At 41.9% G+C, this 19,018-nt stretch overlaps 2 protein-coding genes across 3 annotated transcripts in view; one reads left to right on the top strand and one right to left on the bottom strand.

Annotated features, from left to right (window-relative positions):
* Positions 1-259: 259 nt before the first annotated feature.
* WDR83OS (WD repeat domain 83 opposite strand) lies at positions 260-12,596 on the top strand. 2 transcript variants are annotated; one of them, XR_015055366.1, is made up of 5 exons: positions 260-474; positions 5,477-5,582; positions 5,729-5,826; positions 6,028-11,448; positions 11,502-12,596. XR_015055366.1 is itself a non-coding variant. In XM_085870729.1 (4 exons), the coding sequence occupies exons 1-4, from the start codon at positions 425-427 to the stop codon at positions 6,092-6,094; spliced, it is 321 nt and encodes a 106-aa protein (XP_085726855.1). In that variant the 5' UTR covers positions 260-424; the 3' UTR covers positions 6,095-12,596. The 2 variants fall into 2 exon arrangements, 1 of the variants encoding a protein (XP_085726855.1); XM_085870729.1 differs by having other exon boundaries at positions 6,028-12,596.
* MTAP (methylthioadenosine phosphorylase) overlaps positions 6,356-19,018 on the bottom strand; it is a 44,064-nt gene continuing 31,401 nt past the window's right edge. Inside the window, exons 4-8 of the mRNA XM_085870728.1 lie at positions 16,109-16,276; positions 13,967-14,069; positions 13,577-13,816; positions 8,894-9,016; positions 6,356-6,821 (exon numbers count right to left, since the gene is read on the bottom strand). Coding sequence (XP_085726854.1) covers positions 6,783-6,821; positions 8,894-9,016; positions 13,577-13,816; positions 13,967-14,069; positions 16,109-16,276 — 673 coding nt within the window. The 3' untranslated portion in view covers positions 6,356-6,782. The remainder of the gene's footprint in view (positions 6,822-8,893; positions 9,017-13,576; positions 13,817-13,966; positions 14,070-16,108; positions 16,277-19,018) is intronic.

Genomic DNA, 19,018 nt, shown 5'->3' with positions numbered 1-19,018 from the left:
AAAAAGCCATTCCTGTTGCCGCGTCGAATTCCGTTCAGCAGATTCCCCACGAAAAAGCCATTCCTGTTTCCGCATCGAATTCCGTTCAGCAGATTCCTCACTAAAAAGCCATTCCTGTTGCCGCATCGGTTAAAACACCTCGTGAAGGTCGTTTTCATAAGCGAAAACCCATTTTTGGGCTAAGTCTGTGTAGAATTTTTTTAATTCCGAGTAATAAAAATGGTTTCATGTTCGAGTCTTTTATCATTGAGGATGTATGACATCAATAAACGACAACTGTCATCGTGTCACGCCAGCCTCTTGTGAAAGCCCGGGCTGGAAGAGGAAACCGGAGAAGAGGAACGAAAATAGAAAGCATAAGGGGGAAAAAAACAGAGGAGGTACGGGAATAAAACCGTCATTCGTCGCCATAGTAACCGCCTCGATGTCTGCGAACAACAGCTCTGACCCTCACCGGCCCAGCAAGATCCAGAGGTGAGACCCTGTCTTCACAACGGCGTACGTACTTTGTGGAAGAGTATAAATGGTTCTGAATGGAGCGGTTGGTTCTTCAAACCTCCAAACTGTTGGTACGATCATTCAAATCGTTTTATACTCCAGGCTTGTCAGCTCAGACGGGTGGTGGTGGTGGTGGTGCATGTGGTGTACTGGATAGAAGATGCTTAGCAGGCAGACACGAGCGGGGGAACAGTCGAGCCGGGCGACTCCAGCATTACTACAACGCCTCAGGCGGCACGCACACCTTATATCCCTTGCAGACCCGATGACCACGCCGACCCCTCCTCCCATCATCATGCCCCGCCCTGCATGCCCGCAGGCTACACCACAGTGCACTCCACCAAACGATGTAATCGGGTTAGGGTAGTTGTGGTTAAAGGTTGTGGATAAGGACGGGTGATGACATGAAATAGTGGTGTACCAGAGCTTCTTCTTCTTCTTCTTCTTCTTCTTCTTCTTCTTCTTCTTCTTTTTCTTCTTTTTCTTCTTCTTCTTTTTCTTCTTCTTCTTTTTCTTCTTCTTCTTCTTCTTTTTCTTCTTTTTCTTCTTTTTCTTCTTTTTCTTCTTTTTCTTCTTTTTCTTCTTTTTCTTCTTCTTCTTCTTCTTCTTCTTCTTCTTCTTCTTCTTCTTCTTCTTCTTCTTCTTCTTCTTCTTCTTCTTGCACAAGACCAGTTTTAACTTCACTCCAAGAAAACAACAACGAAAAAATACTCAATTTGCCATGTGCAGATCCTTCCTGCTTCTCCATCGATTTTACTTTTCAATATTCTAAAAGTGAATGAAACCTCTTCTTTTTTTAAACCTCTTGTGATAACATTCCAAAAACTCGAGGGGGAGCACTCGGTAGAGTGCAAAACCTCCGCCGCCAATACTGCTGGGTCACTTAAGTGAACCTGATATCCTATTCATTGTGGGTCAAAACGGATCAGACTCGACTGAACCACGATTGAATAAACTAAACTAGATCGAGGCGCATGTAGAAATGCCAAAAAAAAAAATCGAAATTTTTTTGAAAAAAAGTTGCAAAATTTGTTTTGTTTTTTTTTCTCTAATAAAATTTTTTTTGGGGGGGGGGTTGGAAATCACTTAAAACATGTAGAAATGCAAAAAAAAAATTTTTTCAAATAAAATCGACATTTTTTTGAAAAAAATTTTTTGGGACCGAGTCCAAAATCTAATGGCATGATCCTTGGCCCATACATAATCCCCCCACCAAGTTTCGTCAAAATCCGTCCAGGAGTTTTTCCGTAATACTGTTCACAAACAAACAAACAGACAGGGGTGAAAACAGCAACCTCCATCCATCTTCGATGGCAGAGGTTAAAAATAATAATAAAAACTCACATCAAAATATTTATTTTAAATGCCTCTAGTTCATCCACCCTCCTCTCGTACCTACATGTTCCTTCATGCCTTCAATGGAAACATTTTTACCACCCCTCCCATGAAGTCTGTCTTCGTATGTCCAGTCTGAGAACCCTCAAAAGTCAATTTTGCAAAGGCTGTGTGCATGCAACAATCAACACCCCTCAATGTCCATTAATGGTGGCACCTCCCCTCCCACCCCCCATGTCAGTGCTCTCCTCACTCACAACCTCCCTCCCCAGCTTCCCTCTCCACATCTGACCGAAGGCAACAACAGATCATTCCACGAAGCCTGCAACAAGTGTGTGTCCACTCTCAGGAGAGCCAGAAAGGAACATCTGTCCAATCTCAAGACAACTCTCAAACCTGTCTCCTTCTTCAAAGACCTGATGGTGTCTTAAATCTGTCTGGATGGAGTCTGTTACCCCTCCATCCCTTCCCTCACTTCCAATAGCACCACAACCGAATCCGCTCGTGAGAAGGCCGAATGCCTCAATTCTGTGTTTGCTTCCAAGTCTTGTGTCCCCAACCCCATGCGCTCGAAACGCACCCTTCCCCGTCTTACCCAACAGCTCTTGGACTCTGTGCCTTTTGCACCTGAGAAGGTGGAGAAGTTTCTAGCAACCACAGACTCTGATTCTGCAATTGGACCAGATGGCATCAGCTCATGTCTCCTAAAAACGTGCTCTGCTACTCTTGCACATCCTCTCTCAGCCCTTTCCACCATGTCATTTGCCATAGGTGGTCTTCCATGTTTGGAAAACAGCCAACACCACAGCATTACAGAAAAAGGTGCAAAAACATATCTCCTTAACGACAGGCAAACTTTCTATATTGTCTCATTTCGGTGCAAGGGGCTGGTTACTTGCTTCCAACAATCAGCAAGGTCATGGGATCCATCATCGCAGTTGATGTGAAATCATTCCTTTTCTCCAACGACCTTATTTCAGATCCTCGATTCAGATTCAGACCAGTTCACTCCACCTTGGCTGCTTCTGCTCTTCCAACGATGAATGGAAGCCCTCACTGTCAGACATCAGATCAGGGCCGTCTCTTCAGACACACCTCGAGCTTTCACTGCAGTCTGGCATCCCATCTTGCTCTCCGAACTCTCTGCCTATGGCATCCAAGGCCAACACCACTCTTTGCCAACTTGTTACTCTCCACAGAATCCTTTCATCTCTTCTCCCTGTCAAGGCTGGAATGTCCAAGGCAGTTTTCTAAGCCCCATTCTATACCTAATCTTCATAAATGATCTCTCTGACTCTGGAAAGTCCTCTTCATCGATTTGTTGATAACTCCACCCTCTACCCTGACATCCCTCATCCTTCAGCCAGACAGGCTGCAACCTCTTTCCTCTCTTCAGACCTTGAAAAAAAAAACTCAACCATATGGCAAACCCTCCCATAAACTTTAATCCTTTTGAAGAAGGTCTCGCTATCAGCCACAATCTTTCCTTGAGAAAACATTTCAAAGTTGGCCTCCAAAGCCAGACACTGACTGGGATATCCTCCGTCGTGCAAAGTCCTTCTTTGGCACACCCGATCTCTTATCCACCTGCAATATGCCTTCATCCGCAGCTTCATGGAAGACTGCTCTCCCCTCTGGGCTGGTGCCCCTGCCTCACACCTTGCTCAGCTTGACATCATGGAAACCAAGGCGTTCGAGATCATTGGATTCTCCTGCAATGAAGCTGACTCGATGGGCCTATTCCTTTGCCATTACTGACAGGTCAGTGATCTCTGTCTTCTCCCACCTTTCTGGTCTTGCACCCTCTACCATCTACCCTTTCCATGCTTTGTCCTCCCCAAGTTTCTGCAGGGCGCATGTGGTCCACCTGCTGGTGATCCTCCCAAAATCCTAAATTGCTGCACAACTCCACTCATTCCTTCCTTTTTCCCACCTGCTGCCACATTCTCTTCAATCCACCAACTTCCCCATTCTCTTCAATCTCATTCTTCCCTCCAGGTATTCAAGACAACTTTTGACCACCATCTCAGATCATCTCCCATCCAAAACTATGATTTTTTCTTCCCCCGTTAAGCCACCTCTCCTCCCCAAAATTTCCAGTTTTTCCTTCCTGAGAGTTTGTTTCTGGATCCATCTTGTCCCCTCCCTTACTCTTCATTCTTACCCATATCCCTTGTTTGTCCGTCTCCATCTATTTTGTCCTTCGGCACTGCTGTTGGCACCCCCCCTCCCCCCTCTCTTTCTAATGTTACTTTTGTTTTGTTGAGTCTTGATCCATGGTGTGTTCTCACTCTCCCATGAGCCTCGGCTGAATACTTGTAGAAAAAAACCCCCCTGTGCCTGACCACTCTGAATGGTACAGGTTAAAAGCATGCTGCTGGTCATGGCCATCTAATAGGACAGGATCCCGAACTCAATGCTAATGCATTGAGAGGCTAATTTATGGAGGAGGAGGAGATGTAAAATGCTGGGGTAGCTTTACTGAATCTACTTCGGTTGTGATCATGTGGTCATCAAGGTGCTTTTGCTCCAGCTGTGGATTTGTTTGGGCTCTTGGTGTGTCTCATTGTGGCCTTATACGTGACATTTAGATTGCTAAACTAATGTTCCTTATTCTTTTACATCTTTTATAATTATGACGATTCAATCCAATGAAATCCGTTCTCAACCAGCATTCTGAATTTCACCACCAAAGGTTCCCAAGTCCAAGCCACTAAGTATCTGCTATGCTAATATCAGGCAGGTCCGTGGTTATTTCTCCACCATCCGATCTTTCTTGAAATTTAATTTTCCAGATATGCTTGCTCTTTGTGAAACTCATTCTCCCCAGTGAGGTGATATCTGAATCTTTTGTGGTGCCTGGCTACATCCTCCATAGACTTTATGATGGTTTATGTATTTCTGCAGAGGCCTCTCTACCACTTCGCCATGAGGTCTCCCTTGAGGATACGACACGAGTTCATGCGCTTTCGCCTGGCACTTTTGCATTTAATTGTCCATCTATATTTTTGTTGGGTCGATCTCCACCATCGCTCATTTTTGCTCTTTCCATTACCATCACCGAAAGTATTGATTATGGCACTTTCTCAAAATCCAACTGTTAATATGAGGGTCTTTGGAGACTTTAATGTCCATCACAAAGAATGGTTGGTTAGTTCACTCTCACAGCACAGATTCTCCTGGCGTCGGTGCATTTACTTTGCCGTGTCACATGACCTTACTCAGATGATTTGTTTCTACCAAAATTAATTATCCAGTTACTAATAACAGGTATGTTCTTGATCTATTTTTGTACTCAAATCCTCGGAATTGTACTGCAAAAATTCTGCCCCCCTCTCCTCCCCTCCCCAATGTCAACATTAAAGTTCAGGTTTGTTACTCTTCACCATCAACTGTTGTTCATCCTGACCATTGAACTGCCTTCCAATAATATAGCAAGGCTGATTGGGATGGCTTTCGTTCTTTTCTTGCCAATGTTCACTGGACCTCAATCCTCTGTCATAACCCACCTGAAGCTGCCAGGGAAGTTACTGAGTGGATCTGTATATTTATCCCTTCTCAGACCTACCAAGTGAAACCACACTCTCAGCCAGAACCGACAAAGTCGTGATATATGGGTTGACTGTGGTGTCTGTATTTGCAGGTACAAACCTCCATCGTCAGAAACAAACCAAACACTGGAGGACCCAACACCAGACTACATGAATCTTTTGGGCATGATATTCAGCATGTGTGGGCTTATGTTGAAGGTGTGACATCCTGAAAACCTTATCAAGGCAATGTGGTCTAAAAATAAAATCACTTATTTTGCATTTAACTATGTTGCAGAAATAAAATCAAGATCAGTTGAGAAATTAAAATGGGACTTTTCCTCCATCTTTCCCTTCCTGCATAGCTCAAATGGTGTGCATGGGTGGCCGTGTACTGCTCTTTCATCAGCTTTGCCAATTCTCGGAGTTCTGAAGACACCAAACAAATGATGAGCAGCTTTATGTGAGTTCACTGGTGGTTTTTATACTTTTTCTTTTCCATCTTCCTGGTTTTAATCACATGAAGTATCTATCACTGCAGATTTGTAATACCATATGTTGGATGTTTCCTCTTGTCAAAGCAAATTAAAATTTCAAAAGGAAAAGCTGTGATGTTTCAAAATTACTTAAAAGTAGAAACCAATGTCCACTGTTCTGTCTACAGGTTGTCCATTTCAGCTGTTGTGATGTCATATCTACAAAACCCTCAGCCAATGACCACACCCTGGTGACCCTGCTTTGCCACACCAGCATTATCAGTTCGTCCAGAAGCGGCCTGGCAGCACTGCGCCCGTGGAACTTTGACGCATTCGGCTACGACATTGCTGTCGTTTCCAAATGGCACAATTTGAGGATAATAGATTTGCTCATGAAGAACAGATATATATATATTCTCAATAATTATGCGGTACCTTTTTAGTACCGAATAAACGTCGATTTACTTTAATCGTGTTAAAAGTTTCCTTTGAGGCCGCATCAAGTTAAACGATATGTGGAAATGATAACGTGCAGTTTTATTTATCCCGAAGATTTACAAAAAAAAGATTCAAGTTATGTGGTGGCCAAGCCAAGCGACAGGAATGACTTGCACAGAGAAAGTACATTTCAACAGAATCCCACGTGCATCAAATTCAACAACCGTAAATTGCCATGCTCAGATTGTTACCGATCTAACGACACGAGTGTGGACACCGGATACCTTTTAGTTTGTGCCACTCAATGCGATACTTAAAACGGTTTCAAAAAGAACACGCTTCCTCTTCATTGGTGAACTCGACTGCGTCACTCAAAGCACAAATAAATGCACTGCAAACAAGTTTTTTTATTTGGTCACCAGTCATTTTTGCAACGAATGAACCGACTCTGCTTAGTGCTCGCTTGCTGCCTCGTGATGTGCACGTCGTATCCCGCAGTTGCTGGTCAGTCATCGGGGTGCATCACTGCTGTTTTTGTCAGGGCCTAAACACACAAACAGTCATTAGCATAATTTACAAGTAAATGAAGGTCAGTGGTTAAAAAAATTTTTCAGTTAGTGCATCATATCATTTATGAGTTACATATAGTTTCTTTTGTTTTACAGTTATTGCATCATAACACTTATTTGCTTCTTTTAGCAGGAAAACATGTTAACACTGTTTATAAGATGAAATAATGTCAAATCTTCCCACACCAACACTTCAAAATCAGAACAATTTTCTAATAAACAATTTTTGTTTAACAGATCCTAGATTTTCCTTTTTGAAAGAAAACTGCACACTCCTGCAATCATCCCAAATGGTTGCCACTTCCAGCATCCACAATGGTAACAGTTAAAGTTTGTATTATGTGGACTAATTTACTTTCAAGTAATGAAGTCCAATGTGTGAGTTTTGAGATGGTTGTGTGTGTGTGTGTGTGTGTGTGTGTGTGTGTGTGTGTGTGTGTGTGTGTGTGTGTGTGTGTGTGTGTGTGTGTGTGTCCTTTTCTTTGATTTCTACACAATTCCACACCCCAAGACCAATCCACACCAGATTTTGCATCCGTGCTGGGGTTCCCTGGCTGAGGTCGAGGACACAATCCCCCTCCCCCAAAGGAAATTCTCTGCATATATGTATGTGTGTACATCTGAAAATCATATTTAAAAAAAAACAAAAAAAAAAAACATGACACCGAGGTGAAACGTACCTCAAATAAGGATGTGAGGCCATTTGGCCCAAAATTGCTGTGGTGCACTCTGGTTAAATATTTTTTCTGCAGCTTTAAACATCAAACTTCTTGATCGTTTATGAAAATCTAAATAACCCAATTTTCATTGGGTGACTGAACTTATTAATAACATCACAACAGAGACAGCAATAATGAACAGACTGAAAAAGATGAACCTCAAGATGTCCATCTATATTTTTGCTTGCTCAACAATCATTGGCAATGTGAGATTGTGCTTCCCTTGCAATTTCTTTTCTTTTTTTTTGAAGCTGCAGAAAATTCAGCAAATATTCAAATTGTGAAATGTTAATCATTTATTTGATTACTTGGGGAGTTGGGGTGGGGGTGGAGTCTACAAAATTTAAGTAAAATCCTGAAACTTAATCACTGCTCTTCAACACCTCTCCATCATTGTTTGGTCATCTCTTCAATCTCACTCTTTCTTCTCAGTTTTACAGACAGCTGTTCACCAGCATCTCAAATCACCCCCCATCCAAAACCATTATCTTTTCTACACCCGTTAAACCACCTCCACCCTCCCAAAATTTTGCTGCTGTATCCATCTTGTACACCCATTGTGTTCTCCCCTACCCCTCAACGTTACCTGCATCCTTTCTTGTCCCTGTGTCTATGTCTCCCTTCACCCTTCTGCTGGCATTTCCCCATTCTCCTGCTGTTCCTTTTGCTCACCAGAACATTCAGGAGGCGCGTCTGATGTTTAAATGATAAATGTGGTCAACGTTGTTTAGATATTTATCGGTGTGCCATTCTGATGAGGGCCAAAAAGCCCGAAATTCGGATAGGCGGCTCCGTTTGATGTTTAACTGATGCTGACCATGTAAATCTTTGTCTGGTTGACAGAGTTTCCGGGCCGAGGCCTCTGGGTTGGAGGTGACGCTTTGTTGTAGGACTATGTCCAATGGAGATTGGGGTAGTGCTCGTTACACTCCACATGTTTCGATATATACAGGGTGGTGCAGAGCCGACTGACACATTTGGATATGCGATAATTTTTTTCAGGAGCCAGAGAGGGATGAAATGAAACACATGCAGTTTATGTTCAAAGCTTGCAATTTTATGATTTATGGTAGATGATATCAGAAAGGTGGCCTCCATCAGTTGCATTGCAATTGTCTTGGATGCTCCACAAAATTATCAAAAACTTGGCGCAACAGATTTTGATCTTGATTGATGACAGCAATTTTGGCTTGAATTGTGTCAGTCAGCTCTGCACCACCTTGTGTATATACATATACACACATTGTGTTGTTCAACTACTCAGCGAAGAGATGGATTCAGTGGTAGTCAAACAAAATTACAGTCTGATGTTCCAAATGCACCCTGACCTGCATGGACTGACGACAATGGCCCCATTCCATGGCAGCAAGACATGGAACAGCATGCCGAATGAGTTTTGTTGTTTTTATAGAGTTCTCTTTCAATGTTGTCATCACATGTTCCACGTTTACCTGTGTAGAGTCACGAGAACAGAAAGGCAAGGCATCGTTTAAACAATGTACAACAAACGGCGCACATCCCCAAAAGGAAAAGGACATTCATCAGTTTCCAAGTGTTTCATCTGCTCCACTCCTCGTTTCTTGCTGTAGTTGGAAACAAGCATTATGGGAAAAATATGCAACAAGTGGAATTGATGTGATTATAGTTTTGAGATTTTAAAATAAACTAGACGACCCCTGAACCCGTTGGATTCCCGTTGTGACAGCGGTTGATGAAAAAAAAAGAAAAAAGGATAGCTCCAGTGAACTATACCGTTGAGGTTGTTTGCATTGATCAAATAATCCCGAAGAGTACTTGACTGAATCGGGAATTGATTTTTTAACAATTTTTTTCTTTGCCCAATTTCAACGAAACTCGATACTGCACACTGCAGGCGAATGGCGAGTAAAGTGGCCCTAAAATTTTTGCGCTATCGTGTACCGTTTTGGCTATATTTCGGGAACATACATTCATATATAAATACATACAAGATGAGAGTTTTCGTAATATACAGATAAATAAAGATGTAATCAACTGACACCTGGGAAACACCAAAGAACGACAACATTTTTGGCCTTGTGCCAGCACCAACCCAACACAATTTTATTTGTTTTATAAATTTTCAGACAGTGTTAATTTACTGGCCATTGTAGTAAGCCAAAAAAAAAAATTCATCCAACTGGCCATGTCTACAGATTAGGCATGGGGAACCTCTGGCCCACAGGCTGGATACGGCATGTTTTGATCTGGCCTGTGTGGTGTTATGTTGGTCAGTATTTAAGTAGCCATCATGTAGGAAGGGCTGGCAGGACAACATGGATTTATGTAGACTTGCCTCTGAGCTGTCTCGGATGGGTTTGAATCTCGACCGAGCTGCAAGCTGCCATCATGGTGTTTCGCATGCAGGGCGATTCCTCAATGTGTGCGCCATCCCTTGGATAGACGTTAAACCGGGTGTCCAATTTGCTAGCATTAGTTGGTGGATGTTAAAGGCCCCATGGTTTCCTTTGCAAAGAGAAGATGAGCTATTTAGCGGCAAATTACAATTTCCTACACTTGCAGTCAAGTACCCTGTGTCAGAGTGGCGACCCATCCAGGTTGTAACCCCCAGTGGCCGAGCCAATGAAACTGTGTCACGGCATAGGAAGAGAAAAAGACGAATGATGTTGGAATATTCACATAAAATTTATTTCCCAAGAAATGTTATAACTTCTTTAACCTTCATAACTTGTATATAACCATATTCACCATGACAAGTGATTGCATCAGTCTTGGTAGGAAGCGCACAGGAATGACTGGCTTTGTAACCACACATGTGGTTTTTTTTGTATCCCAGTACATACTAGCTGACGTGCCCGGCGTTGCCCGGGGAAATTTCAATGAAATACTGTAAAAATTAAATTTGTGTTGACAACAAATCACGACAATCTTAACGTACGATCTTCACAATACATAATTAATCGATCGCTCCCAGGGGACAAAAAAAAAACAAAAGAAACAGGCAGTGTACAAGTACAAGATGCGATCGAGATCTGAAGGCCAATTATCTGGTTTTATCTGGGGTCAATTTTTTTATCCAAACAGCCCTCAACCTTCCACTGGATGAAAGAGGAGGCCATGCAAAGTTTGGTTGCACCAGTTCCTACATAGTCTGAATGCATAAACAAACAAACACACAAACTTCCTTCTTTATACATTAGACGAGCAGGGGTACCCGGCTTCACACTCTTTACCCTCCCTCATCCCACTCCAACCCTTGCCTCCTCCCACCCCACCCCCTCCCTCCAGACTCCCATCCCACCCCTTCCCCTCTCTCTTCCCACAAAGGATTTTTTGCAGGAATTTTAACCACTTTGGGAAAAAAAAATCAATAATTAAAATAAAACCTGCTTTCGATTCCGACCAACTTCTAACCAGCTTGCCTTGGTGCTTCTAACTTGCCACGTGTCGTGTCAAAATCTGCCCCGAGCGACAAATTCATCAATGCAGCCAAAATAAGTCATGGTGTCGATGTTTATCCTCGTTGCCATGTCATGAATCTGGGGTGTGTTCAGTTCCCAAGTTTCTTGAAGAGCGCTCGACAAGTGGTTTAAGCACTCAAGCAAGCGCTCCATTCAAAACCGTTAAGGAACGGCTGGTTTGGCAAGTGCGAGCTAGCTACTTGGGAACTGAACACACTCCTGAACATCTTGACAGCACACAGTACGGTACATACGAAACGCCGAAAAAAAGGAGTTTTTTATTTTTAATTCAAGATTTCAATTGTTAATAATGACCATTTTCATTGTAATGAAAACGCACCTTGTTCAGTTTTCAACATGTTACTTTAGTTTTTAAAATGTACATAAAGGCAACAGGGAAAGGCGTAGCCTGGCTAATGGGCACTGAGGGAAGAGAGGGAAAGGTGTGGACTGCAGAATGGGCAGTGCTTGTGACACTGGGGGAAGAGAGGGGAAGGTGTGGCCTGTAGAATTGGCAGTGCTTATGACCCACAGACACAAACTCAGCTTTATGTACAAGATAGCAGAGTACCCACCCTCTGGGAAAGTAACGTGCAAACTCGACCCATCCTTTCGACCCTTTAGACCTTTGAAGACCCCCAAGACCCTTCATAACCCAAAGACCCTTTCAACCCCGAACACCCCTTAGACCTTTAGAAACCCCCAACATCCCTCGACCCTTTTTAACCCAAATACCCTTTAGGACCCTCTAGATCCCATAAGACCTTCTGAGGTAACAATTGAGGGTCACCAGCCAAAATCAAACACCTCCCCCCTCCCCACCCCCCCATCGCTAACCGCATCAGTGCCAAGCGAAGAGGGTGCAAAATGTAATTGAATAATAAAACATTTTCAGGTTTTGCTCATCTTGGTTGGTCGCATAATGAAAAGTCCCACGTGACACAAGAAGCCCCACACGGCATCGAGAAAACGGTGTCCATGACAACAATTTCACCCCATTATAATCAAATGGGAATTTTTACTTACGAAATCTTTAGATTTCGTAAGTATATTGATCACTTCCGTTTCTGTTTGTTTGTTTGTTTGTGTGTTTGTTTGTTTGTTTGTTTGTAGGCACGATAACTCGAGAACGGAAGAAGCCACCAATGTCAAATTACACCACGTGATTCAGGAGGGTGATGGCTAGCGCCGATTAGATTTTGGTCAAAATCGGTCAAAGGTCAAGGTCATAGTGAGGTAAAACATAATTCCGTAAATTCATGTGGAGAAATGGAGTATTTTTGCTTCGCTCGACGTTACGAGTTCGTTTTAACTTCGATTATAATGTTGTCTTTGGTTTTTGCGATCGCTTAGGACGCTTAAAACTCTGTTGTCGAAATTCTGGTAAAAATCGGATGTGAGACGTTTTAAAAGATTGTATAAAAAATATTTCACTCGACGCATCACGGGTCGTCCCATGATGCAGTTCGCTCGAGCAGACGCGTCATTGAGTCACGTATGGTTTTGCGTGTGCACGCTGATGGTGTTTTCGATAAAGATGGTGTTTAAAAGTCATTTTTTATCCCAATAAAGGTTATTGTCGCATGCCTGAGTCGCTGAGCCGTCGGATTATGTAAAGATTGTTGGTGGATGGCCGAATATTACGGTTTTGTGACTTTAATAAAATAATATAAAATAATTGCGTGGAGAAATGGAGATTTTTGCTTCAGTCAATGTTACGATTTTTGATGGTTTGGTACAGAATCATCGTAAAAACTTCTGGTTTGCGTCGCTACCTTCTCTGGAGACAGCTTTTATTAGACAAGGTCAGAGGTCAAGTTGACGATTTTATAAGTACCAGTCTATGACTGCTTGTTTTTATATTGCCAAATCTCAATAATTTTTCAAGATATCAGATTGAATCTGACAGCTTATTTGTATGTATGTGTGGTATATGTGTGTAAAATCTGCTGAAAAGTCGTCAAAGGACAAGGTCAATGCCATCCAAAACATGTAAAACACCTATTAGGTGGAAATTCGAAAATGCATCAAACCAAATGTTACGCACAACATTCCATCATGGAAAGTAATCGATAGGTCAAATTTTCCAAATTAACAAATTGCTCTTTCCATGGAAAGTTGTTTATTTGGATTCTGCAAGTATCGTGCTATGCACGACATTATATATATATATATATATATATATATATATATATATATATATATATATATATATATATATATATATATATATATATATATATATATATATATATATATATATATATATATATATTTTTTTTTTTTTATCACAAACGATAGTTGTTCTTCTGAGCTAACCGCCATTGTCTACAAGGTAAACATGTACCACATATCACAGTCCACGTCATCACTTCACATTGAATTCCCGTTTCTACCAATGCACACTACAAAAAACTGTGAATTTGAGGTGAGACACACAAACCCATCGGAAAACGGGTACCCTGCTCGGGTTTATTTAACAGATAGGAACCCAGAGGCATAGAGTTAAAAAGCCAGCATCTGACAGCTAATTGTTAGTCATTAGCTTCGCAAACAGTTACGAGAACGCACCGGGCCTTCATCCGCCTTCCAGCAGTCATAGTCGGTTGCCATGGCGACAGAACAATAGCAGAGGCCAAGCTCCATGGCCAGAACCACCTCAGGAATGAGCGTCATGTTGACAAGATCGCATCCCCAAGAACAAAACAATTTGCTTTCAGCACGAGAAGAAAAACGTGGTCCTTCAATTGTAACCACAGTACCACAGTCGTGGAAGCGCAAAGAAAGTTCTTTGGCTGCAGCAATCAACACCTGCGCGCGCACACATATACATCAAACAGCATGCCAATGACCTGCGCCACTCTAAGGATCTGTGTCTAATCCCAGCCGCAACAGGGATCCAAATCAAAACCCTGCATTTTGTCTTTGTTTTCATTGGTACTCCAAACGGGTCTGATGTACCTGCCGCATTTGGTTGCAGAATGGATCTGCCATGGGAATGTGGCAAACCCCTTGAGGGCTCCCTGCTTCTCCATCATAAAATGACTGCTTACGTTTGGTCGTTCTGCCGGAAAGAAAGGCTACCAACCATTAAGATCTCTCACAGACATATTAAACTTGTGGTGCAGAAACATTACAGATAACATGAAAAATCTCATCCAAGAGTCCAATTTCAATTTTTATTATTCCTCAAAACAATAGTATTCCCAATTGCATGGAAGACGATGATGTGATAGAGTTTTGACAGCCCTGAACCAATCAATCTGCTATGCTTGAAGTGCCAAACATTCAAGTCCCAACTGCCACATCTACACAATCTTCCCACTTAATTTCTCTGAAAGGTTTTTTTTGCAGTTATCTGCATTATCAAGCAAGATTGGCATAAAAGATATTGCGAAACAGGAAAGATGCCTTAAAATAGATGTGGCGTTAAAAAGGTTTGAGGAACAACTCCAAGAAAGTCCAAGACATGGTAACATTTTATATTTCTTTTCAATGTAGTGTCCCTCAACTTTAAATGTACTTGTTCCATTTAACCTTCAATCTGTCTGACAGTGAAATGGAAGTTTCAGATTTCTCCATCAGCCACGTCTCAGTTAATTCAGGCAGTTCCTAGTCATCGGTGAATCGGCGGCAATGCAGGTGGGACTCGTGTCAAAAAGGATAACAACACGTGGGGTCATGGTTTGGGCTCAAAGAAGAGGAATCTTGCTTCATAACGGAAATCTGCCCAAGCATGGGCCGAGTGCACAGACGTGTTGTCCTGGAGGAGCACACCTTTGTTCACCTTCGGTGTTTGTCCTTGATGTTGCAAATTTTGCATTCTGCAAACCCCACCCAGCTCTTCCAGGATGTAAGTAACCCCTTCCTGGTTCAACTCCATTGAAATTGAGGATTACTTCCCACCTCCACCACCTTTTCTTACATTTGTGGAAGTGCCTTCCGGAAAAGGTGCACTCTCCTCTTCAGGACTCCAACAAACAACATGCCACCATCTAGTGTCCTCCATCCCTATACCTGTAATCATTTCTTCCCCTATTAACTCTACCTCATTCAACCCTCTTGCGGTTAGTTTCCTCCCCTCTCCTCTTTTGTTGTCAACTCATTCCCTTGCTTGGTACATTAAACTGTGGCCCATCTATTTTACTACGTTCCCTTTTCCAGCTGTGTCACCGTGTTGCCTTCCTTTCCCTTTATCAACTTTCTTTTCCACAAGTATCTATTTTGTATAAATAAAAAGACGTGCAACTTTATAATGAGCAAAATAAAAAAAATAAATAAAAAACGGCTCCAGGGTCCCAACAAATATACTGTTCCCAAATCCTTTTGAACACTCCCTAAGAGTTTTACCAAAAAAAAAAAAAACAACCCAATCTATTTGGAGGAACAGTAGAGAATGCCGATTAAAAAATAAATCAATAAATCACTTGTGCTAGTCATGTGGCCACACACCTTTGGTGCTTACCTTCATATTAGCTTATCTGGAATTGGAATTCCATATAAGGCATCGTCATTGTACACCATCTGTCGGTCCGTTGGTTGGTCCGTCCGTCTCCTATTTTGACTTCTGCGGCCAAACCGCTGGGTCGATCCTGCTGAAATTTGGCAGCAACAATCCGCTCCTGACTGTTAATGTGACTCGTAAAGCTCGTTCTGGTCACATGACTTGAAGTAGGTCAAAATGGCCGACTTGGTAAATTTCTTCCAAATTCTTGTTCTCCGGACCCACCGGTCAGAATGCTACCAAATTTGGGTTACAACATTAGGACAGGGTCCTGATGTTAAATTGTGGATGCCATGCTAATCACGTGGCCGGAAATGTGTCAAAATTGCGGACTTGATAAGTTTTTGCAAAAACTGCATAAATTCCTTCAAAAAAATAAAAAAAAAACTTCCTCTACAGAACCAGTCAGAATGATACCAAATTTGGGTTACAATATTTGGCCAAGGGCCCAGATAAGATTACAGGTCCAGTGGTCCATTTTTTTTGTTTTTAGTATACAAGTGATGGGGATGAAGCATTGTGCACACAATAAATTCTGGCAAAATTGATGGAAAAAATACTGTAGGACAGCTTGACAAGGTTACACAAGGAAGCCGTACCGATCGATGAATTGATCAACGATGACTAGATCTCCAGGGTGGATTTCTTCCTTGAGGGATCCACAGGCAGTGGAAGCAAGCACATGTGTACAACCCTCATCATGTAGTGCTCTGATGTTGGCACGGTAGTTGACATTCGATGGCATGATAGTGTGCTTCCTGCCATGACTGAGGTACAAATCGTCACTTTAAGTACAATATATCCTTCACTGAGAACAAAATACAAACATCTCATTATATATATATATATATATATATATATATATATATATATATATATATATATATATATATATATATATATATATATATATATATATATATATACTCTTACGAAACCTGGTCTCGTCCTACTGACTCAAACCCTACTCACCGAGACACGGATGGAGGTCTTTCCGAATTGCCCACATCTGGAGGGTGTTCCATCAACCCCCACACAACAACACAACTTTTAACAACTAAGCACATACAAGAAAATCCATTTAAAGAAAACGTGATCAGCATAAAAAGAATACGGGGAATCCCAACTGGCACAAAACAACATGCTTATTCTTAACTTACAGCTCTAACAAGCCTACCTGTTCAAATTAGCAGTGGGGGCAGGGGGTGGTGGAATAAACACAAGACAGCAGAGACAAAGAGAAAGTGAAAATGAAGCGCTGCGCGAGCTCCACTGTATGATGTTGAGGCCTCGCTCCACCAGAGTAGTGGCAATAATTCACCTACTCTTCACAAAGGACACTGTGGGGTGTGTAATGTCTAATGCTGGCAGATGAAACATCATGTTTAACGTTCACCCGTAGGAATGTTGCCCATATTGATATATCACCCTGCCAACAAAACACCACAGTGAGTTTATATCTGGGCTAGCTGGGATTCAAGTCAAGGCTGTGCATCTCTGGGCTACCCAGCCAGCCCACAATCACAGTGCAATACAAACCAGTGAATTAAAACAAATAAAGGAAGAAAGGAATACCACACTCACAAACACAATAATGGCTGGCTCATTTCATATAAAATTAATAATATATGCATTCTTCCAAGTCAATATGTAAGCAACATGTGGTGTCATTGGATCAGGGCACAAGTACAGTTGGACTGGTTTTTCTTATGAAAACTCACAATAAATTTCCAGTTAAAGGATAACTAAACAAGAAAACACTCCGAAGAGACACCCAGTCAAAGGCTAACCAATCAAGAAACTTCAAGGTTGTGCCATGGCAGTGAAACAAAAAAGGGCCAAAAGAGAGAAATAATCAACCAAACACACCCCATGCAGAGAAATATGGAATTTTGTTTGGTTACTGACCCAAAAGGCCAACTCATTGTGAACTACAAGGGCATTTGGTAGAGCGCATACCTCCGCAACACGATGCCTGATCCAGTAGAGCATATCGGGCCCAATACATTTTTGAAATATCCGACTGTATATATCCTACTCTACTGTATATCGTTTTTGGTCCTATCTCTCAATGGTGAAGAATCACTTTAAGGACTAAAAAACACTCGTATCCAGATCTTCACCAAAATTGATTCTATTCTTCCTTGTCACACACCCAACGTGTCCACCAAATTTCATCAGAATCCGTCCATAACTTTTTGAGATATCCTGCACACAAACAGACAGACAGATGTGAAAACATAACTTCCTTCCACCTTTGGCGGCAGAGGTAATAATACTTCAATAAAACTACGCATGACCAAGAAAGCAAATTTTGAATGACTAGTGCATGCCCGTACGTGCGTGGCCGTACATGCAAAAAAAATAAAAATAACTTTCAAACAAACACACAGGCCATTCCTTCGCTTTCATAAACGACGACTGAATTGGGGCATTGTGTTTAAGAAAATCGAGAAAGTAAGAATACAGTAAGTCGATAAATCGAGAAATAATACAGTAAGTCGTCACTGTCCGGAAGTTCGCATATTGCAGTTACGATTATTCGCAATGTAGTTTTAATGGCCAATTATTCAATTAGCGCCAATGTATTTTGCCTTTTCGCAATGTCATCGCAAGGAAAAACACAAAGAGAAGAGAAGAGAAGAGGAAAAAAAACAAAACAAAAAATCATACGTGCAAAAAAATAAATAAATTTTAAAAACTTTCAAACAACCACACAGGCCGTTCCTTCACTCTCGTAAACGACGACTGGATTGGGGTATTGTGTTTATCTATAAATGCGCATAAGAAATCGAGAAATTATTAGAATACACAAAGTCATCACTTTCCGGAAGTCCGTACGTTGTAACCCGTAATGGGGAACGCGGCTGAGGTTCTCTTCCCCATCGGCCATGCCTATGCAGCAACGTGCCCACTGTCCTGTCATTGGTTGGTAAATAAATGGCCATAACTTGGGAAGGACTTGTCCGATTTATATCAAACCTTGAAATGGCACATCCACAGGGCCCCAGCAATATACCTGGCAAGTTTCAATTAGATCGGACCAGTGGTTGTCGACAAACAACGGGACACACACACACACACACACACACACACACACACACACACACACACACACACACACACACACACACACACACACACACACACACACACACACACACACACACCTTGAAAGTTTTTTTTGTACGTACGGCCACGTACTAGTATATTCAAATGCAGATAGACAGCACTTCAATAACAGAGAGTAGAAGGTCAATAGACTGACAGAGAACACATTGACAATAACACATAAACACCACCATTAATGAAGGTCAATCGGGGGAGGGAGGGGGAATGAGGCAGAAGGTCAGCAAGCGAATAAATTGGAGAAATGGATGACAGGATAGCTTCGAGGTATACTTACCTTTGAGCAAAGATTAGTTTTGATCCCCAACTTGACAATAACATTTCATCTTGGTATTTAAAAGGTAAGTTGTTGCATCATGAAATGTACCGTCTGTCGGATG

Source organism: Eptatretus burgeri, chromosome 2, assembly GCF_056783735.1.
Source record: "Eptatretus burgeri isolate ZD-2024b chromosome 2, Ebu_testis_v1, whole genome shotgun sequence".
In the NCBI taxonomy this organism is placed as follows: domain Eukaryota; kingdom Metazoa; phylum Chordata; class Myxini; order Myxiniformes; family Myxinidae; genus Eptatretus; species Eptatretus burgeri.
The sequence above is the reverse complement of the archived record's forward strand: the minus strand, read 5'-3'. Positions and strand labels throughout refer to the sequence as shown.